The 23,725-nt window shown below is 37.0% G+C and overlaps 1 protein-coding gene across 4 annotated transcripts in view; it reads left to right on the forward strand.

Moving 5' to 3' along the window:
* The window catches only part of cacnb1 (calcium channel, voltage-dependent, beta 1 subunit), a 38,959-nt gene that overhangs the window by 7,042 nt on the left and 8,192 nt on the right, over positions 1-23,725 (forward strand). For 2 of the 4 annotated variants that reach the window (XM_053514699.1, XM_053514702.1), the window contains exons 2-7: positions 683-769; positions 18,953-19,072; positions 19,538-19,660; positions 21,242-21,378; positions 21,581-21,648; positions 22,172-22,308. In XM_053514699.1, coding sequence (XP_053370674.1) covers positions 683-769; positions 18,953-19,072; positions 19,538-19,660; positions 21,242-21,378; positions 21,581-21,648; positions 22,172-22,308 — 672 coding nt within the window. Of the gene's footprint in view, positions 1-682; positions 770-12,489; positions 12,723-18,952; positions 19,073-19,537; positions 19,661-21,241; positions 21,379-21,580; positions 21,649-22,171; positions 22,309-22,635; positions 22,665-23,725 lie in introns of those variants that run through there. The other 2 variants (XM_053514700.1, XM_053514701.1) reach the window with 2 other exon arrangements.

Genomic DNA, 23,725 nt, shown 5'->3' on the forward strand with positions numbered 1-23,725 from the left:
GTGCTCATCATCTAGTATTTAATGTGTGGTTACAAGTGTTGGTGCATGTTAAGGATGATGAACTAGCACAAATACATTAGCAGGATATATATGAGCTTTTCATTTTAATTTAGTAAGTCCTTTTTTTAACCAGAATTTTTATGACTTTTTGATATCAGTTCTACGTGTCATTCATTTTGAGATGTGCAAAAGCGAGCCAGAAGGTGTGGGAGTGTGTCAGAAGGAAGGGAAAGAACAATGGTTTAATTGTTCTATTATGAACTGATTTGTTTGTGTGTGTATATGTGTGTGTGAGAGAGTGTTTGTGTGTATGTGTGCCTGTGCGTGAGACAGAGAGAGAGAGAGAGATGCTACAGTACTGTCTGTTCCATAAAGGTCTTTTATTGCCACCAAACCCAATTAGCCTTTCTCCGGTCTCCATGGTGACAGAGTCTAGCATTTGCAAATGCTGCACATGGCCTCATCTAGGGCCAGCAGGTCATTGGCCACAGTTCACGCCAATCAGATTAGAGGGTCCCACAGTGTACCAGCGGACATGAGTAGTTATGGGTAATCTTATCTGTATATAAAGACAGGACGTAGAGTACAGACAGTGTTTTTGCATGTTTTGGTGCGTTTCAGTGTTGAAGGATAATTTCTAATGTTCCCCATTTCTCTTTCTTTCTAACACTGTGTCTCTCAGGGGAAATACGCAAAGAGGAAGAGTCGCTTCAAGCGATCTGATGGCAGCACCTCGTCTGACACAACATCAAACAGCTTTGTTCGGCAGGTAAGTCTTCAAACTCTCCACACTAAATCTTGCACATGTGTGTGTTATTATACAATAACACATATTCACACTGTAGCAGCTTAGATAAACACACAAGCAATCTAGTCATAAAAGAATATGTAAAACAAATCTGATTTGTAAATTGCTGTACATGTGATTGTATACATGCTCTGCATATATCTGGGATTATTGGGACCCGATCCTAAAAAAAAACTTATCCCAGATGTACACTTCAAACATGTAATTAGAGGTTATTATAATTTCACTAATCTTTTAGCACTAATACTAGTTGGTACTGGAAAATCACAACGACTGTTTATCCCAAGGGCTTAATCACAAGATGCTCATACAGAAAATACATGCAATACACTTAGTAATTTTTTTTGTCTTTTTTTTTTTTTTTTACAGTAGAACAGTAAGGATTTATAATCCCATACTATGTAGTGACCCAAAAAAAGGATGGGTCCCTACTTGCTCCCCTCATGTCTTCTCAATGGGTTTTGCTGTACCACAGTTATTCTGGCTAATTCATTATTTATCTACACTCGCCATCCACTATTATTATTAGCGTACACCTGCAACTTTCTATTAAATTATCTAATCCATTTAGCCAATCTGTACCGTGTAATTGTCTGTCAATGTGTGCCAGAATGGCTGGTTTGAGGATTTTAGAAACTGTTGATCTCCTGAAATTGTCACACCCAACAGTCTATAGAGTTTACACACGGTGGTGTAAAAAAGCAAACAAGAATACATTATTTGAACATAGGGTCCTCAGGCTGAAACACCTTGTTTATGAGAGAGATCAGAGGGAAGATTAGGCTCACAGGACATCTATAGAGCTCTTGGGGTCACATGATCCAGAATCAAAACATTCGCCATTTTGTCTGGCAGTCAAGCCTGACGTAGATAATACCACCCAGCCAAATGATGATACGTTTCTGGCTAAATGTAACCACTACATATTTTACTGCACACATGATGTGAGACCAGGGAACGGTGTATATTGAGAAAATTCTGTTAGTAAATATTACCAATTTTTTTATCAAGCTCCAGCTGATAAATCACCATTATTGCCAGATTAACGATATGGTGATATTTACTCATCAGAAAAGATTTTGTTAAGGTCAACGTTTAGTAAAATTTCAACTTTTTTAATGCAGTATATCAATGTAGTTTACATTCTGGTATTGAACACATTAGGTTTTGACGTATTTTCACCCGTTCTTTGCTAATTATTTATAACTCTGTTCTCTTTGCATGTCTGATGAGTGACCAATCTCACAACCGTGTATTTTTATTCATTTAGTGTGAGCACAGGCGGTAGATGTGAGTTATAATTTATTTTAGCATTCGTTGCAAATCCAACAGCTGCTTTTCAGGCCACATTAATTTAACACACACATACACTTGGGATGCTGGGAGTGAACTTCTGTTTTTGGTTCTTTCACAAAAACAGCAATAAACAAACTTGATAACCAGCCATTATGTGTTACATGCAATAACCCTATGCTCGACCATAACCTTGCTGCTTTTTTTTTTTTTTGCAATTGAAAAAAGATTGAAAAAACAATCTACTTAATTTAGGATAAAAAAAAACAAAGATTGAACATTAAAAATATATTGCATACAATGTGGACCTCAGTAAAACTATAACAAAAAATAACAACAGCCCTGGCTCAATTTAACCAAACATTAATTTCATGATTATGCTACCTGAGAGAAAATAGTCACTATTATTACACAAGTGCCAGTGATCACGAACAAGAGTCATTGACCAGGTTTAACCTTGTTACCCTGCTGTATGGCTGATATCAATTATCTTTTCTTTTTGTCAGTAGAAAACTGAGATAAAAATAAAACTGTTTCTGGGCTTTTGACCCTGTATATTGGGGCATTCTCATGCTCAGCAACTGTCGGGCAGATTGGTGCATGGTTTGTGTTTACATCACGTCTGATGTCACACGCAAGAGCTCTATCGTAACTCAAATAAACAGGTTTGACAACCGGGGTGATCAGAAAAGCATCTTAGAATGCAAAAGATATTAAACCTTGAGGTGAATGGGCTACAACTGGAGGAGACCACTTTAAGTTTATATTCTGTCAACAGAGAACATGAATCTTAGTTAGCACATACTCAAACCCAACCTGAAGAGAAAAAGACCAGCTGATATTATTTTAATCTTCAATTGTCCAGTTTGAGTAATCATGTTCAAATGATAGCCCCCAAATTTATGTTAATTTCTCTTTCTAGAGAGTTACTTGTGTTAGATAAGTAACCAGTGTTTTAATTAATGTTTATTATAATAATAATAATAATAATAATTATAATAATTATAATTATTATTATTATTAGAGTGTGCACAGTTAAGTTTAATTGAGATAACCTAAAGCTTTTACCTGTAGTTTGTCTGTTTATGCAGCTAGATCTGGCTGCTTACAATGTCTGTTTGCTCCATTTACCTGAATAACAAATCCTTGATGCTCGGTTTCCGATTACATCGTGTTCTTTCACCTACACACTCAAACTGCACCTGTAGCTCAGCCCCTCACATTGACTTGACATTTTAAGAAAGGTTCCTGTGTCACGCTGAAATGCTTCCTCCCTTTCTATGTGTCCTGTTTTCCATGCTCCTGCTGCATGACATTTGCCCACCAGCAAGGGGTGTCAAACTGAGAATTCTCCCCCGTGCTCCAATACAGGAGACAACACAGGGAACATTACCTCCTTTATGTATGCACAAAGGGGCATCAACATCACATCGACATGCCAAGAAGCAGACTCTGACACCATGACTGTGCTAGCAGAAGCTGCATCCTTTTGATGCAGGAATAGAAGCAGAGAAGTCTTCCCTCAGTGCTCTATTCAGCTGAATTTATTGAAAAGATTATCAGAATTACAAATAATTAAAATCATATTTTGTAAATATTTTATCATTACAAGTTGTGATTTTCTTACCTTCAGTGTGCACGCATGTTTCCATGTTCTCTGAGATAAGTTACCTGCAATCCTACATAAAGCGGTATGGAATATGAATATATGAATAAATTAAGGAAAGAATAAATTAATTCATTAAATTGTGATTTATTTATATAGACAAACTTTGTATTAAATTGAATTTGTGTGTTTTTTTTTTTAGCATTTTATTACTTGCATTGCCAGTTACAGGCATTGCTTTCGTTGGCTAAAAAGAGCAGCAACATGCGTACATAAGTTGAGACACACACACATGATGGAGGGTCTCACTGTTCTCTAGTTTATTCACAGAAAAGAAGCTATTTAGGTCCTGAACCATTAACTCAGTGAAGTAAAAGTACATACATGCCACATTCATTTGTTACTGCTCAAAAAGCATGAGCCATTCACGTTCTATGAAAATCCAAGGTTTGAACCATAGGACCTATTGCCATGTAAAGAAGCATGAGAAAGACTAGGAAAAATTAACACAGTCTAAGAAAAATATCACAAAACAAACACTAACATTTATTTAATATTAACCTTATCACTATGCCCCCAAAAACCCTGCCAAAAAGTGGGCCAAGGCTCTGGGTTATTAATAAGAAAGCCAGCTTCACTAACCTGCCACCGTTTGGTCCTTTTGCAAGACCTTTAACCCTGTCTGCTATCATGGGTGATACTGCACTCTGACTCCCGTTTCCTAACAAGCTGGGATATGTGGAAAAAAATAATTTCACAGTGTAGTAATTTATATAAGACAAATAAAGAGTTCAACACTGAAAAAATTAAGTATAAATTCCAACACTGTCAGCATTGTCTGTGAATTGTGCCTTGATCTAACAGTTTCTTGACCTCAACACCTCATGAGAGTGCATAACCGCTCCATGTACTTGTCTGTGATATTTTTAACACAATTAAATGCTTTGATTTCCCAAACTATTAACATCCCAATAATTTATTTTAAGCCATCGTGAAAGAGTCAGGCAGTTACTTAAAGACCGCCACCTGTTCATGTAAATAAACTTTTGTGAGCTTCATGTTTAAGAAACTGTTTGCACCCACATGAAAGAAAACACCTCCTACTCGTGCAGTACAAGTTTGGATGCACACCTCTAGATTCAACCTGAGCTTCTACGAACATTCTTGAAAACAATAGCAAAAGTTTCTCTTTTTATCTCAAATTTTATCTGTGTTTGTAGGAGAGCATATTATCTGTTTTATAATGTGCTGATGTTCTATTGCATTCCTCACATCTAAATACAGTATAGGAGCCCATGTTAGCCCTTATAGCACTTTAGATATCAGGTGACCTGGTAACACTGCCTGAGATCTCTATCTAAAGCATCCTTACAAAAATATTGCTTATTCACAAAAACAGTTTTGCAACATGTGCACTGGTTTTCTATTAATATTAATTAGTGGTGGAGCTTATTTGGTTATATATGGGTGTTCCATTATGAAGGTTATGATGAATAGTCAATGGATAAAAACATGAAGGTAGGAAAATATGCTATTAAAAAGTGATTTGATTTTAACTTGAAGAAAAGTGATTTAAGTAACTATGATTGTGGCATGGTTGTTGGTACCAGACAGACTGTTCTGAACATTTCCGAAACTGTTTATGTACTTGGATTTTTAAACATAACCATATCTAAGGTGTACAGAGAATCATCTGAAAAAGAGAAAATATCCAGTGAGCACCAAGTTCTCTGGGTGAAAAATGTCTGGTTGATGCCATAGGTCAAAAGGGGAATTATCAGATGGGTACTAGCTGATAAGAAATGCAACAGTAACACAAATGAAGAAAATGTGAGTGGTGCTTGCCGTGGCGAAACACTGACCCTCCATATCTCTACGACAATGGGATCTTGATAGCAACATGCTAATACAGCTAGCATCAAGCTAGCACCATGCTAATCAGCTAAACATCATGCTAATTACACTAGCATGATGCTAGGACCATTCTATACATGTGATTAGCGAAAAGTTAGCATAATGCTAGCGACATGCTAATAGCGTTAGCATCATGCTAGCGATGTGCTGATGAAATTAGCATAAAGCTAGAAACATGCTAATTTTGTTAGCATCATGCTAGCAAAATGCTAATCGCGTTAGCATCATGCTAACAGCATGCTAATGAGGGTGCTAGGGGGCGTGGCTCATGAGCATGATGATAAATGCAAATGAGTGTCTCTACGACAGTCAGATCCACAGTTAAATCAATGTTAAGTCTGTAGGTGGTTAATTGCCCCCTGCGGGGCAATTAACCACCCACCCCTTAGAAAAGTCACAGCACCCCGTTCCCGAAGATGGGCCGCACGGTTTGACACCTCACTCATGGGACTCAGTCAAAGTTGGTCTCAATGTTAAGTCTGTGGGGGCAATTAACCACCCACCCCTTCAAACAGTCAGAGCACCCTACTCCCGAATAAGCCGCACGGTTTGACACCTCATTCATGGGTCCACGACGAACGGTGCAAGACTCAGTCAAAGTTGTTCTCAGTGTAAAGTCTGTGGGCGGTTAATTGCCCCCTGCGGGGGCAATTAACCACCCACCCCTCAGAAAAGTCACAGCACCCTGTTCCCGAAAATGGGCCGCACAGTTCGACACCTCACTCATGGTACTCGGTCAAAGTTGTTCTCAGTGTTAAGTCTGTGGGCGGTTAATTGCCCCCTGCGGGGGCAATTAACCACCCACCCCTCAGAAAAGTCACAGCACCCTGTTCCCGAAAATGGGCCGCACAGTTCGACACCTCACTCATGGTACTCGGTCAAAGTTGGTCTCAATGTTAAGTCTGTGGGTGGTTAATTGCCCCCTGCGGGGGCAATTAACCACCCACCCCTTCGAACAGTCAAAGCACCCTACTCCCGAATAAGCCGCACGGGTTGACACCTCATTCATGAGTCTACGACGAACGGTGCGGCACTAGTAATTTTTTAAAATTCCCATTATAAGTCAATGGGCAAAGTCGCCAAAATCCCCATTCAAATTCTATAGGCCAACTTTGGGGACCTCTCTTGCCCCGGGGGTCGAACTTATTCCCCTGTGCGGGGTATCATCTGACACAGGCTGCAATCCTCTTCAAATGTGGTAAATCTGACGTTTCTACAAATTTCACTCTCTGCGCTACAATCCGTCAAAGTTGGCTTCAATGTTAAGTCTATGGGATTTCACCCCTTATAAAAGTCATAGCACCCCATTCCCGTATAAGCCGCACGATTTGACACCTCACTCATGGGTCTATGACAAACGGTGCGGGACTAGTTACGCGCCAAACAATAGTGATGCTTTGCAAGCACCACTAACAAGATAACAATAGTGATGCTTTGCAAGCACCACTAATAACATCTCGTTATAACTGAGGTAGCCCAAAGAGCATCTCAGAACACACAACATGTCAAACCTTGAATAACAGGAAACTGAGTCTACAGTACTTATTGGCTCACCAAAATTTGATGATAAAACATCAGAAAAACATAGCCTGGTGTAATAAGCCTTGATTTCTGCTGCAGCATTCAGATGGTAGTTTTGAATTTAAATAACATGAAGACAAGGCCCCATCCTGCCTTGTATCAATGTTTTAGGCTGGGGGTGGTGGTGTAATAGTGTGAGGGTATTTTCTTGGAACACTTTGGGTTCCTTATTACCAGTTGAACATTGTTTAAATGCCACAGCCTACATGAGTATTGTTGCTGACCATGTCCATCTCTTTATGACCACAAGATAATGTGTGATCACTGTACTCAAATGGCCTTCAATGTCACCAGATCTCAATCCAATGGATCACCTTTGGAATGTGGTGGAATAGGATTTTCACATCATGGACGTGCAGCTGACAATTCTGCAGCAACCTTATGATGCTATCATGTCAGTATGGACCAAAATCTGTAAGGAATGTCAAGAACCTATGGAAGGAAGTAATAAGGCAGTTTTAATGGCAAAAAGGGTCCAATAGAGTACTAGCAAAGTGAACATAATGAAGTGGCTGGGGAGTGTATGCATCAATGGTGTGTTAAAATAACATGTTGTTATGACATAATGTCTAGTATGTGGCTAAAATGGTGTCTATCGTAGACTGTAACCTTGACTCATAGACTTATCGTTATGTGCAAGTCACTAACATCACCACCATATATCTACAGATTTCATAAGAAATTTCACAACGTCTGCCAGAGTGCCATAGATGATTCAGACTCAATGACCAAATGGAGAATTTCTGTAATATTTATAGAAAGGTTTTACATGTGGAACCACCTGTTATCGTGCATACAGTTATTTTTTAATCTGATTATACAGTATGTAGTATACTTGTATATACTATATACTTGTATATGTAGTATACTTGTAAATAAGATATTTACATTCTGTGATGGATAAAGATTTTTTGACATTTTGCGAAAACAGCATGATATATGATCTGTTTGGAATATATAACCCCTGAGGAACTGTGTGTATTCTATGTTTTTCTTATCAGGTTGAAAAATAGATTTAGAAATTATACATCTATATATCTAGAATGAAATCTAGTGAACTTTAGAGCTATGAGAAGGCCATTTTCTATGGAGATGTCAAGGTCTTCCTGCATAAGACCTGATAGGTGGTATTATGTCTTTAAACCGCTACAACGGATATTGATTTTCATGATCTGTGTGAGTGCATGTGTACTGTATGTACATGCGGCTCCCCCATCTTTGGCAGCAAACGACCTGGTAGAAACACTGTGTAGGCCCTGGTCTAATACACACCCACGTCTGTATACAGAGATGAACACACTCACAGTGGTGCTGCTATACTGGCCCAGGTTGCCATGGTGACAGGGCCTCCCCCATGCTGCTCTGTAGGAAGTGCCAAAGGGAAATGAAGCTGGTGTGTGTGTGTGTGTGTGTGTGTGTGTGTGTGTGTGTGTGCAATGAGCCATTAATATAACATGGAAGGCTCTGGGCAACCAAAACAGCCTGGGTTATACATCACAATTAAACACTCACAAACCCACATGCACACACACACACACACACACACACACACACATCTATTCAGTGGTACAGGTTTTTGTAAAGAAACAAATAAAGGACAGGCTGTTGAATAATTACAGCCTTTGACCAACAGCTGCACAACCAAATATCACGTCAGCATTCATGCCCCAGGCACAGGTAATACCAGATAATCACCTTCCAGTTCATGACCAGTGTGAGTGGTCAGAAAAAAAATGAAATTGCACAAAAGGATTTTTTTTTTTATGTATAATAATGAAAGGCAAAAATTCTTTAGATTTCTTTAAAGCAAGTAACATAATTCTAGGTTGTGGTCTATTAACAGAACTTTTTTATGTAACATACCACAACCCCATAGTGTCAACACACTTAGTTGACTATGAAGCCCCATCTAATACAAAGATTGTTTTTATGAAAGTGATATAACTAGGGGTGGGTGATACCGCAAAAACATTGTATTCTGTTGTTTGAGACACAAAATACAGTACATTATAATATTTTGTTTATCTTGATTTGTAACTTGGTTACCTTTGCATTTGTGGTGTTTGCCTTAAGTGTCGCTGGGGTTTCTGTCTTGTCTATGCTACTGCTAAATGCTATGCCTTGTTCATAGTCCTTATACAAAGTGCCAGGTTGTTTTTGTTTTTCCATGTCCATGTGTTTAATACATACAAACCTCTACCTGCATCCTTGGCTTGAATCATCCATGACAGGATGATGGTATACCTTTATGAACTTTGTAAAATTACTACAAGTATTTCAATATCTTGTAATTTAAGTCAAGTCAAGATGATGAGAGATTATAATTAACAGGATATATCAAGAGGAAATGTTATTGTTGTTAGGTTTTTGGCAAGTCCAGTCGAGGGATCGCCACAATGGACCAACCAATCCACACAAAACACAGGTTTTATACCAGATACCTACCCTGAAGCAACCCTCCCATTTTATCCAGGCTTGGGACTGTATTCAGTGGCTGCGGTTTGGGCAGGAATTGGGTTCAGGGATTCTGGCAGGCGAGAATTATGTAGCAAGAGGGGAAGTGATTTATTAATTGCTGTATTAGTTATTGCTGAAATATTTTTAAATCTACTCAGTAAAAGTATCACAGTGTAGAAATCCAACAATTTTTGACTGGCGAAATTACCCTTTTTTGTGTCATATTTCAATGACCATGTTGAATATCATTACTTACTGTATGTGGGAATATAATTAATATCCTGAAATACCATCATTCCAGCAGATCAAAACATCCCTATTTAATAATTATCCAGAATGCATACCCTTAACTATGGTGTAATATTTACTTCTTCAGCACATTTACACCCACCAGGAGGTGTCTCAGGCAACACGCTGGAGTCTTGAATGTTGAAAGAGATGGAAGTAAAACAGATGGATAGTCACAAACAGTTAGGCTAAAAGAGGAAAAAAGTACAACAAAAGTGAGACTACTCATTGATACATCTTTGCTCATGCCATCTGGGTTAAAACATGTCATACTTGTGTGATCACTCATTCGTTTTAAACATTGGCTTTGATTCTTGCAAAACTATGCTTGGGATTTTGCTCTGAAGGACATCACGCAATTAGTGGTCTATAATTGTTGAGGTCCAGAAGAAAGTAGGGAGTCAGATGCTTCGCTGTTTTAGCATTTATTGCTAGCCCTGATATGAAATCCCTCAGCTCTTTAAAAAAAAAAAAAAAAAAAAAAACATTAGGTTTGTGTGTTCAGACAGCTCTAAAAAATCAGACCTGTGACATATAAGGGTAAAAAGTCGGAAAAAGTGATTTGTTCACAATTAATGTGTTTTGTTTATCAAGCTAAAAATAAACAGATTAATTAGAAAATTGTTCAAAATAGCATTTGCACATAAATGTCTAAATTCAGAATTTTTTTATATTTTAGGAATGTTACTAAATGTTTCTAACATTTGGCATACCAAAAGTAACTATTGTTGTTCTTGGCTGATCATCTTAAAATGCATCGATCCATCCATCATCTACACCACTTTTCCTGTAGGGTCATGCGGGACTAAGGCATATCTTAGGGAACTTAGGCCACCTAGGATCAGAGATGAGATTTAAACTCTTAACCCCCCTTTTATACACAGATTACACTTTCAGGTTTAAATAGTTTATGTATTTCTTTTGCACACACAAATTTTAAACATTCTGTAAAACTATTATTATTATTATTATTATTATTATTATTATTATTATATTAATCCTCTTTTATATTAATAAAGTAAAGGATTATTAAATATAAAAAAGTAAGTTAAATTCATAAATTAAGACAGGTATGAGTTATGAGTCATTCAATTAAGAAGCAATGCTGCCATATAAAAAGAAGACAGGCTGTAATGGCTCAGCATATTAGGGAATTCCATTTGCCATGGCATCTTTTTTAAAGCCGGGCAAAGCATCATTAGCCCCACTGGTATGTGACCAATCTGGCTCAGTCTCAGACTGTAGTGTGACCGAGTATTTTCCGAAATACACTACCTCACGTCAAACCATGTTTTTTTACCTCTATTTATTCACAGATGTCACCTTCTCTGTAATTCGGCTCCACATTTTTGGCCTTTTAGCTGCTGTTATGATGTTATATGAAAGATTTTATGGACATAAATATATCATGATGAAATACTGCCAAAGTAACTTCCACTTCTTCCTCTGAGAAAGTTTTTGTTGTTGTTTTACTCATCACATCCGCTCTGTGGGCTTTGCCTTTCATTGTGAGAATCATGTTGTTGTGTGTGGTTGTGTGCGTGGTAAGTTACGCATGATTGACATCCCTCAATATACAGTATGTATGCAAGAAGGAAGATAATCAGTGTTTTCTGAAATCTTTATAAATCCTGAGGCAATGTTTAGCTTATGCAAATATTACACAGAATTTTACTAAAAGATGTCAGGCCCAATTGTTAAAACCATTTTAAAAAGCAATATCAACAGAAAATAATTTGATTAAAACTTTTAAATTAACTTTTATATTATTGGTTTAACTTTGATTTAAGTGACCAGTTAACAGGCTTATAAACATTTATCAACATAGCAGTGGTTGATGATGAACTACTGTATCATATTTGATTTGATATGATAAATTGACTGCTGCAGGTCCATAAGTATCATATTTTGGACAGGTTAAGTCCTTAAAAAAAGATATTTACATGTTTGTGTCTGTTTTTCAAAACAAAAAATAATAAAGACAGCTTAATTTAAAACAATAAAGTTTGTCCAACATAATTGTGAAAACTAGTTGGTCAGAGTTATGTTTTAGCAGCGTAGTAACGATTGTGGACCTATAGTCTGAAGAAAAGCTTTATTTTATGACCTTATGAATCAGTCCAGTGGGAGAACATTTGAGTAGGAGAGTTTGTGTTGGTCATAGAATAGTATACGTCACCAACAGATGTCAATTCGTCATAAGAGAGACTGAAAATGCATGTTCTCTCACTTCCTCCTTCTAATTCCCGACTTTACACACACGTACACATGCACCCTTCGGCTAAGCTGACGACTGCATTCCCAGTCACATTTTGTTACACACCACCTCATACCACTGCTAAATTTGTGAGAGCGGGAGAGAGAGGGAGTTCTGTCCCTGCTTGTGGCAGCTAAATTTAACCCTCAGTTTGCAAATGTAGCACAAGTCCTGCAATCTGACCCCCCCCTTAATCTTTATCCCTCAACTGACTTCAGGTTCCAGTTTTGAGTGCATGTGTGTGTGTGCGCGTGTGTGTGTGTGTGAGAGAGAGAGAGAGAGAGAGAGAAGTAAAAAGACAGAAGAGGAATGTTGGTTGGGGGCTTGAGGTTAACAGAGCTTTTGGCCCCACCGTCCAACACTCTTAGAACTTTTTGGACATACGCTCGCACACGTACCCTTGTGTGATACACATATCACATTTGGATTGGACTTGGACTTCTGGGCGTGATTCGGGGCTGCCGTGGCAAGGAAAGAGTGCCATGGAGACAAATGAACGGATTCACAGGCCCATAGTGGTAAGAAAGATCTGGAAATGATTCACTGAGAGTGTGTGGGTGTGAGCATATGGTTTTTAATAAGACTTGATATCATAGAAATGGCTTTAAAGAAGTAGCCAGGATTCACATTTGTAAATGTATTGTTGTTGAATTCCTCTTTCTCTTGGCCTCTCCCATTCTTTGGTGTGTGTGATTCCATTTTGGGCTGGGCAGCTGCATTGGTCCTGTGGGTTTAAATTAGACCTCCAGCTCTGCCCAGGGACTGTAAAGGCACCAGTTGCTGACACACACACATATAAGTAGACACCCAGTATACTCCAGGTTCTGTGCTGAAATTCTCAGATTTTCGGAACACTGCCTCCACATTTCTACAGTAATCTCATAGTAACTGGTAGCCTGTCGTTAATGTGCAATCCATATTAAGCACTTTGTTTTGAAAATGTTCGGCATCAATGTTGATTTGTATTATCTTTCATTTTTTTTGTCACAACATACTGTAGCTTTCAGTGCAATATTCAGTTACAAGTATTCATATTAACATCTTGTTTGGACATCTGTGATAGTTTTGATATGATTACAGTTTTAAGTATAGCAGTGACCGTGTAAAGTGTGTGAAGTTCAAATCTCCCATAATAATAATGACTTCATATTGAAAGATTGCTACCTATTTTGATGGCTTGGTATAATACTGTTTCTGAAAATTCCAGAGAAACTAGTGCAGAATGGCAAATGACTGACTGCCGTTGCAAATTCATTTCAGATGTAATAGATAATAAGTATAATCCTGTTTTGAAGGCTTGGCGGAATACTTTTTCTGGGAATTACACAGAAATGGGTGTAGAATGGCAAATGACTGTGCCGTCAAGAGTTTGTTTCAGATGTTTGTTTCAGATGATAGGTATAATCATACTGCGTTTTGGCACATATCTGTCATCCCTTGTCCTTTCTCACCTTGTTTCTGTTTCTGTTTAGCCTTTAGTCAACATGGTTCTCAGGCTTTGTTGGCAGATTTCTTCCTTTTGAAATATTTGTTTTGGAGTATTATCAAGCTGCTCAATTTAGGAGAAGTCTTAAAGATGATTAAAATCCTACTAAATAATTAGTGGTTTTTAGCCTTTGTATGGTATCTTGCTGGTTATGTTACAATGGAGTCCTTTACATTTATTATGTATCATTAGTTTGTGCATGTTTTATGAATTACCAGGCCTGAAAAGCTTTCGATAAAAACTTATTTAGAATTTTAATTCAGGTCACGTGTAAGAACTGCACCATAAATATTCAGATCGTGATTTGATTTACAATGCATTGATTGATTATGATTAACAGCTTTTCCTTTAAAAAGAAAGTGGTATGAAGAAGGGCAGTTGCTAGAAACTCATTTTCTCAAAATCCCATTGTATTCATGGTAGATGTGTTAATCTTTCAGTATAATATAAGTATTAATTATTTATTTAATGACAACTTTAAATTCCAAGCTGTTAAACCTTAGATTTTATTTTTTGTTCACATTCTGACTTCTACCCCCACTTTGATTTACCAGAATAGAAAGTCAGGTGTTCACTGGGGTTTTCCCATCGGGTGTGTGTGTATGTGTGTGTGTGCGCGCATGTGCATGTGTTTTAACTAATCTCTTGTCATTTTCCTTTTTTCATAGACTTTTTTTCACTCCTTTTTTCACTCTTCACATTGACTTTACTGGGTTCCTGCCAGGCTTGTGCTAGTGTAAAGAGTTGACAGTTGGTGAAGTGAAGTGCTAAATCTGCTATTTGTAGAGCCTGGATATATTTAAATACCAAGTATAAGGAGAAAACATGTAAATAAGAAAAAATACATGGTAGAATGGTACAGTGTTCATATGACATAATTATATAAAATACTAAAACACATAATAATCTTTATTGATATAAATAATCTTTATAAGAAAACCAAGCCATATTAATTGCAGTGATATAAAAATTTGCTGTGTTCTGAAACGAAAAGAAACCCCTGATGTACTAACAACCAGACATGGAACAGTTTGGCAAAGGTAAACAACAGAAGTTGATAACAGAGCTACTGTATGTAGAGAATCCCACAAACAGCAGTCAGTTACATCATTAACAACCTCACCTAAGCTGGGGAGCGGGTATCACAATCCACTGTTTAAAGAAAACTTTAGCAGAGAGCAGAGAAGCTATACAAAATGAAAAAGAAGTCATCAATATTAAGATTCGAAAGGTCAGATTGGAATTAGCAAATACAGCAAAACAGTTCTGAAACCAAGAGTAACCACTACCAGTGTGATGCACATGACCAAAGTATGGAGCAGGAAAGGATGTTACAAAACTTACAAACTCATTAATCAAGCACAGTAGAGGTAGTGTGGTGGCTTGGGCTTGCATGGCTACTCAATTAATGAGCTAGAACTAGCTCATTAATGTTAATTGATGATGTAAGTCAGCACAATGAATTCCAAAGTTTATTGAAACAGTCTGTCTGACACTTTACACACCATGAACACAACTTCCTGAAAAGACTGGCCAAATCAAACGACCAGACCTTAACCATACTGTGCTTCCAATTCAATCTTATTTAGCAGGAGACTGGAGGGAGAAACACGCCAAAACAAACAACTATTGATTATCATCATAATAGAAAGATAATTACTTCAATTAACTTCAAAACCTTCTGTTCCAAAGCTTTTGTTCTCACAAAAATTCTGTTGTCTGCCACCAAAATTCATTGTTCTTAGATGTTCAGCACATCTAAAGCACACCAGAAAAAGATCTGATCTTATCTGTCAACCCGTGAAACTCAAATGTCTCCATTGTATTACCAAAAAAATGTCTTTGCAGTTCCAAAACTTTCAGAAAGGACTGTACTTCTGTTCTAAAGCATAGTATTATACTTTACTTGGTTACCACTGCATTCTACTATGTTTAAAACAAAAACATTTTATTTATATTCTTTTTAATTTTATACATTTCTTTGAAGTTTAAAATATATTTTACGTAAATATTTCCACTGGAAATATATATATATTTTTTTTCTTAAAAAAAAAATATATATATATATATATATATATATATATATAAAATCCTGAAGATGAAGATTTTATATACAGTATATTTGTCATGATTGGGTGGTATTGGCTGTTGTTAATGCCATGGGCAGAAAAGGGCAGGCATGTGCGCAGAGGGGTGTTTTTGTACAAAAGAGTCTTTATTCAGGATATAACCAAAACAGGACTCCCGAAAAACAAAACAAACACTTAAATTATACAACCCATAACTGACCAATACCCAGGCTCGAGGACAAGACACAAGACATAAGCATTATACTGAAATACATGCTTAACTGACAAGACAAAGACTCTAATACACAAAATATAAGCACTATGTTAAGACACATGCTTAAGGACGAAACACAGGCAGTAATATCCGTTACACAAAATATAAGCACTATGTTGAGACACATGCTTAAGGACGAAACACAGGCAGTAATATCCGTTACATAAAATATAAGCACTATGTTGAGACACATGCTTACAGACGACACACAGACTCAAGCTAAGCGTGGAGCTGAAAACGGGGACAAGACGAGAGATTTGGAGAGACAGGACTAGAGGCACGAGACAGGACTAGAGCCAGGCCGAGATAAGAGACAAGACAAAACGAGACACTAGAGACAAGAGACAGGACTAAGGCTAAAGACATGGCAATCAGCTAAACATGGCTATTAGCTAAACATGGTCATTAGCTAACCATGGCAGTCAGCTACAAATACATCTAGCTAAGCATGTCTTTAGCCTAACATGCACATAGCTACACTTACCTTATAGCTAAACATACAACTAGCTACACTTACCAAATAGCTACCACAACACTCAGGGGCTAGGCTAAGGGACACTCAGGGGCTAGGCTAAGGGACACTCAGGGCTATATAAAACTACAAAGAGCAAAACAGTGCCCTCTAGTGGCGATTCCTTACAATATTATGCTGGCTACATGGCTATTATTATGTGCCACTGTCATTTGCTCATTGATAAGGCTCATACTGTAGGTATGCAGCCGACTCCATAACTTGCAGGGTGCACTACAGGTAACTCTGATGAAAGAAAAAAGCAATGCACAGTGAAAATAAGAAACACACTAAACTAATAAAGATTTATGCGCACATGATTTTGGACACATGACTTTGCAGTAGCTGATGGTAGTTTAGTGCTTGTGTGGCACTTCCCTGACAATCACCAGAAAGATGAGCTAAAGCTAAGAAAGTTGGAAAATTGTTTGTTTAAGTCCATTTTTTTAGGCCAATAATGGAAAACTAGTTTTAATTAACTTGCAATAATGCCTAATTGTTGGTGCATTGTGAGAATGTGTAAACCTTTTTCACTTTTTAGTCTTAAGTTTGTGTTGGGTACAATCATATGGGTGATGTTAGGTAATTGACCCATATGTTTTTTTTTTTGTTGGCAAATGAACAAATTCATATTTAACATTTTCAAATGGGAAAAAAAAAAATCATTGTTTGCTTTTGTAATTTTTCCTTGTCTCCTGTGTGTACCTGTGAGAGACTTGGACTTAAACTAATTTGGATTGAGAATTCTGACAGTTGACAGGGCTATAATATCTGAATTGTACTACCATTTTGTCCTATTTAATAAGTAGTGTGTGGTTCTCTTTTGCTATGAATAATTTATCATTTGACATATGCCATCATAGTGAATTCTCACCTCTATTTAAACCTCAACGCACTCGCACTCACTCACAGTCTTTGCAGCTATCTTCATGCCAGTCTGCACCTCCCACGGTTTAGAGTGTGCCTGACTCCTGACAACAGCAAGAGGAAAAAAAGGGGAAAAGAAGTTAACAGGGAAAAGAGAGGTGTGGGTGGCTTATATAAAGATAACCAATATGATCCGCACTGCTGCATTGAAGAAAAAAAAAACATATAGAACTAGCTCAACATTATGTACCTGTAAAGAAGAATGAGGACTAGAGAATAAGTACAAAGTAAAGTATGGCCTGTTTTTAATTTGCAAGTTTTAAGTCATGCAAATTATTTTGGAAAATTATTCTGTTTCTTGTTTGCTTTGGAGAAAATGAACAGAGAATCACAGTTACACAATTATTGTGCATGTGTGTGTGTGTGTGTGTGTGTGTGTGTGTGTGAGAGTGAAAGAGTGAAAGAAAGATGGGGGGGGGGGGGGGTTGAGTGCGCATGCAGCAGTTTTTAGAGTTGGCTTAGACTGTACACGCAATAAGTGTTTTTGTGCATAGAAATTACCTGAAGTGCTTTTCGCACTGATGTGAAAAGAGCAGCATGCACTTTATAACATTAAAATCTCTGTGTCTGAATTAGATCTGATTGAAGGTAATTTAACTACCTATCTATTAAAGGTTTATCTTAAGTAATAATTTGGATTTAAACTGACATTACAATCAATCCATCTTCTTTCTTTGAGTTATTTGATTTTCTATCTCCTTCCAAAACATTGTAGTAGGTGGTGAATATGTAAGTGTGTGTGTGTGTGTGTGTGTGTGTGTGTGTGCAGACATGCACGCATGACGCCCACACAATATTCCCACCTCACAACCTGTGTTCCGTGGTAAAGTACAACCCTGACCAAGAAGAAGTAATTACTGGAGATGGCTTTTAATTATTATGCTTTGAGGCAAAAAAATTAAAGTAGGAGTGTACTTGAGAGTTGAAGCAATGTTCTTTGATATACTCTCTAATTTTCTCACTGACGTTCTACCCTCCCATTCTTGTCTAGGTTGTTTCCGCTTGTGCCCTGTGTTGTAATCTGTATCGTCCCATTAAAAAAATTATCTATAAAAAAAAAAAAAGCTTAATGTAAGTCAGAGCTTCCCTGAAAATTTTAACTTCATTCAAGATTTGAAAGAAGTGCTTAACTCCAGGGAAAAAAAAAAAAAAAAAAACACTGCCAGCAACGCTTTATTAAAATACCCACATTCCTACCACCTTGCAGTTGGTTGAGAGGACTGAATGTAAACAAAAATGAGCTGGCAGTCAGTGGGAAATGAGCTGGCGGTCATCTGGGAAAAACTGCAAAACAATTGAATAGATAGCTAATTGAGAGAATATTATGATATTTTAAGAATCATTGTGGATACTCTAAGGTGTCATAATCTAAGGTTAGATTGTCAAGCTATGCAACATTGTTCTGACATAAAGACTCTAAAGTGCAATACTAAATGTACCTCTTCTGCCCTCCATCTCTTCTTTCTCCTTTTCTTACTCAGGGTTCAGCAGACTCCTACACTAGTCGTCCCTCAGACTCTGACGTGTCTCTGGAGGAGGATCCAGAGGCCCTGAGAAAAGAGGCAGACAGACAGGCTCTAGCAACCCTTGAGAAAGCCAAGGTGTGCGACTATATTTGTTTTCTTCTTTTTTTTAGATTCCTTTTGCCCATCCTGTTGTCCTTTTGTCTGTTTCAGCTTTCTTTCTCTCTACTCAATGTGCTTATATCTAATAGCAATCCCATGGGTCATCTAAATTGACGGATTTATCTGATACAGTTTTACTGCTTAATCATGTGAAGTGGACAAATCATGTGAAGTACAACCTTTATGATGGAAAAATGTTTGCTTTGTTCAGCTTTATTTTATCAGTAAATATCTACATTTAAAACAAACTATCATTTTTAAGGACTTATTTTACTTATCCTTGACATGACATTTATTTCTTCAGAAAGATTCCATTTTTCAGTTCATCAACTGTTTAGTAGTTCCAGACCCATTTTTTACTAATATCTACTTCATCGTTCAAAGTTTTATTTCCTTATTTTATTCTTTTCTAAAATAGTATTTTCTGACTTCCTGCTTTAGACTAAACCAGTGGCATTTGCTGTGAGGACTAATGTTGGTTATAACCCCGGTCCTAATGATGATGTTCCAGTGCAGGGCATGGCCATCTCATTTGAAGCCAAAGATTTCCTGCATATCAAAGAGGTCAGTTTCGATTCTCATCATTCTCAAGTATTTACAGAAGTCTGTTTTTTTATTATTCTAAATTATACCAAATATTTCTGGGGCAGCACAGTGGCTTAGTAGTTAGCTTGAGGATCCGGGTTGAGGATCCAGGTTAAATTCCTGGTCAGGTTTGATTTCCACCTATGGAGTTTGCATGTTCTTTCCATGCTTGGTGAGTTTACTCCGGGTTCTCTGGTTTCCTCCCAATGCCCAAAGACATGCAAATAAGTCTAACTGCCATTCACAAAGTGTCCGTAGTTTGTAAGTGTGTGTATGTGTGTGCTTTGTAATGGATTGGCACCCTATCCAGGGTGTCCTCTGCCTTGTACCCTAGGTCATCTGGGGTAGGCTTCAGGCCCCCTGTGATCCTGTATACAGGACAAAGCGGTATAGACAGCGTGTGAGTGAGTGAGTGAGTGAGTAAATATTTCTGATGCAGTTTTACTGTAATTGTAATTTATATCTCATTAATAAACTCGTTAATACATTAATGAACCATTTCTTAATAAACTCATTAATAAACCGTATAAATATTTTTAATATTTAATATTTTTTTTATATTGGCGTCCCCGGTATTGTTTTATTATTATTATTATTATTATTATTATTGGTCTTTAGGGTCTATTTTTAATAGCAAAAACAAGCCATATAACAAGCTTTGCTATTTTTATGGCAAAAACAAGCCATAATTCAAACACGTATTTTTATATCCCCCTGTCTATTGTAATCATGGTAATATAAATGTAGCACTAATGCAGATGGGTTTGGTTTGAGTAAATGCATTGTTAAGAGGTGTGATCAAAACAGTTCTTCTCTTTTTCTTTATGAACCAGTTATATGCAATGCAGCACATTAAAATACATTTGTAAATACACACCAGTTACAGATTGTTGTATACATTATATTGGACCTAGCTAACTGATGCAGTTCACACCACATATGTGTTTTCTGTCTTTCTTTTGCCCACTGAGATTTTTAAAAGTTAGCAGGCCAAAATCATACAAAATGATGTAAGCAGCTGGTAAGATAAGATGGTCAGATGGTGTTCAAAGAGAAAATGTGCCGAAGGTCAATGATGAATATGAATGACAGTGCACACCAGCTGTGCGCATCAAGTGGTCACACGCCCATTTTCCTCTTGGCGTGGTTTCCTGCTATGAACAGTACAAAATTCAATCTTGTGGTGTGTGCTATTAAAATAATGCATGAGTCATTGAGAGAAGAAATCTGACAATTTGTTTCTAAAATATGACATGAATGTGAGATTTTGGGTAAATATTTTTTATTAATATATGATTAAATTTAATGAATATATTATTTATTATTTTAAAAATATATATTATTATATAATAAATATATTATTTATTATATTGTTTAATTATATATACTGTATATATATATATATATATATATATATATATATATATATATATATATATATATAATTAAACAATATAATAAATAACATATATATATAAAGATAGAAGAGTAATGTACTATATATTTGTGTGTGTCTGTGTGTGTGTGTGTGTGTGTGTGTGTGTGTCTTTCTACTAACAGAAGTATAATAATAACTGGTGGATAGGACGTTTGGTGAAGGAAGGATGTGAGGTCGGTTTCATCCCCAGTCCTGTAAAACTGGAGAGCACTCGTCAGCTACAGGAGCAGAGGAGTAGACAAAATCGGTTAAGCTCCAGGTATCTGCCACAACAGCACTAGGGCATTTAACCCAGTCACAATACAAGACAATCAGGACGACTTTCATCTATACTGCATTTCAACAGTTCACGTACAGATCAAAGGCCCAGCACAGATGATCAGTTAATAAGTAGATGAAGTGTTCTTCAGCACTGCAGTTTGTTAAGAAAAAGTACAATATGTGTTTTTTTTTCTTATCAGTAAGTCTGGAGGGAGCTCCAGTCTGGATGTTGCCTCAGGAACTCGTAGGCCCACTCCACCTGGAACAGGTATGCTCAAACAGAAAATGGAAATGCAGATGGCAGTTGTCCACCAGGCTTGACCCTTTTTTTACCTGCAAGAATTTCAATTTACAAACAAATATTTAAGGCAATCCTGGGGTTCTAACTTAAATGTAGCCCGCTGTGTCCTACTATTTCCCCTTACCGTCTGTCTATTTCTCAACATACATACAAACTTTTTTTTTTATTTTTTCATTTCACACTTTTTGTTCCTATGCCTCTTTTAAATTGGAAAATTTTGTCATACCTTTTTATACAGTACTTTTACTGTTTTTTTTAGCCTTTGTCTCCTTTGTCTCTGTTATGTCTCTCTTTATGTTTTTTTAACTCAAAGTAGTGTACATTATGCTTATAGTGTACATTATGTTGCCGTTTTTCCTCCTACTGCCATCACTTTCATTCTTTGTTTCTCTGATATCTTTTCTGCCTTCCTTTTTTGCTTCTGTCTCTTTTTTGTCACCTGTTTACCAAATCCACCTTCGCCTTCCAATTGTTTCGGTCCCATGTATAGCTGATATATCAGCACTTTATGATGATACTTCGGATGTTGAGGAGGCGGAGCATGTTGATGCCCGGGATCGTAAGGGTGTGGCTGGCAGTGTCACTTCCCCTCAGGGCAATGTTCCTCGTCTGCCCTTCTTTAAGAAGGTAATCATAGTGATAGTTATCAAGCCAGAGTGCATCAGGAAATGCCTCTCACCATTTCAAGCTAATACCCTCAGTTCTAACCAAATAACTTCTTTGCAAGCTTTTCAAATTTCCTGTTTCTTATTACTTCCTGTATCTCATGCTCCTTTTTCCCCTCCCTGGGTTTGCACATGCTAGCATGATACAGGTTTCTAACAAATATCAAAATACCTGATCTTAGTTTTCTTAATGTATTAACAGCTTGTCAGTAGCATCACCTGCATTGTGCTTCTCTTTATTTCCTTGTTTGTATTTGCTCGCTCTCTCTTGGTGTGTATGGAATGCTAGGCGGCCCAGCCAAACAGAAACAGAAGTCGGTGAGTCATCACACCAATTAAGTTTAACATTGTAGACAATCCCATGTGCTTTATTCTCGTGTTATAGCAAAATTGTAATGTTTTGAAGCATTATCTATTTTACATGAACTTTTATCCTCTGTGATGTTTTCTTGAGATTTTTGCCAAAGCATCTCCAAAGAGCAGTTAGATTTCCTATATGAATAAACAGATTTCCAAACATTTTGGAACTTTTCTTACACTGGAAACAATTAATGAGTGATTCATCTTATTGATTCTCTCTCATTGATACATAGTAAAAGTAAATCAAAACCAATCTGGTTTACTATCCAGATTGTATGGGGACAAATAGTATATTAAGTATTAATAGTAGCATAATAGTATTTTGAGGAAACATGTAGCTATGAAAGGCTAGGTAAAAACCTGCTACATACCCTTGTCAACAATTTAGTTGACAGGATTCCTATGTCAAAGTTGTAAGTGGTTGTAACAGTGGTTGCAAGGTGTGATGAATTTGAGTCAAAATAATAACTTATATGCTAACATATTCTGTAAATAGTGCATATATGGTATGTTATAATGCCTTTAATGTGCTACTGTAAATACTTTATACTGTAATTTTACCCCTGTTGTGGCATGCTGCTTGGTCACAAGTTTGACAATGTTAAATAGCGTCATGTGCATTAGTATGCATTAAAATGTTTACCGTTTATATGCCTAAAACTGCTCTTAGAATTAAGCATATCTGAGCACTATTATAACAACCCTTATCAACTGGTAAACAACATTTCATTTGATTTCTTGTTTATGTGGGGAAAGGAAATAATCTAGAACAAAAATCGCATGGGAGTTTTGCCAGACATTTCCACAGAAGGTCATTTTCTTTTTCAGAATGTTAATCTTGAAAAACATAAACAAATTTAAAACCAGATTTTAATGTCTCTAAGTGGGAGTGGTTTATTATAATCACTGTGGGCGTATTTCAATGGCAAGAACAATGCTGTCCCTAGGATGAATATTACGGCCACATTACCTCATAAGAATGAACTAGGTGCCAATTGACAGAAAGTACAGGAAGTTAT

Source organism: Clarias gariepinus, chromosome 16 (genome assembly GCF_024256425.1).
Source record: "Clarias gariepinus isolate MV-2021 ecotype Netherlands chromosome 16, CGAR_prim_01v2, whole genome shotgun sequence".
NCBI classification, from domain to species: Eukaryota; Metazoa; Chordata; class Actinopteri; order Siluriformes; family Clariidae; genus Clarias; species Clarias gariepinus.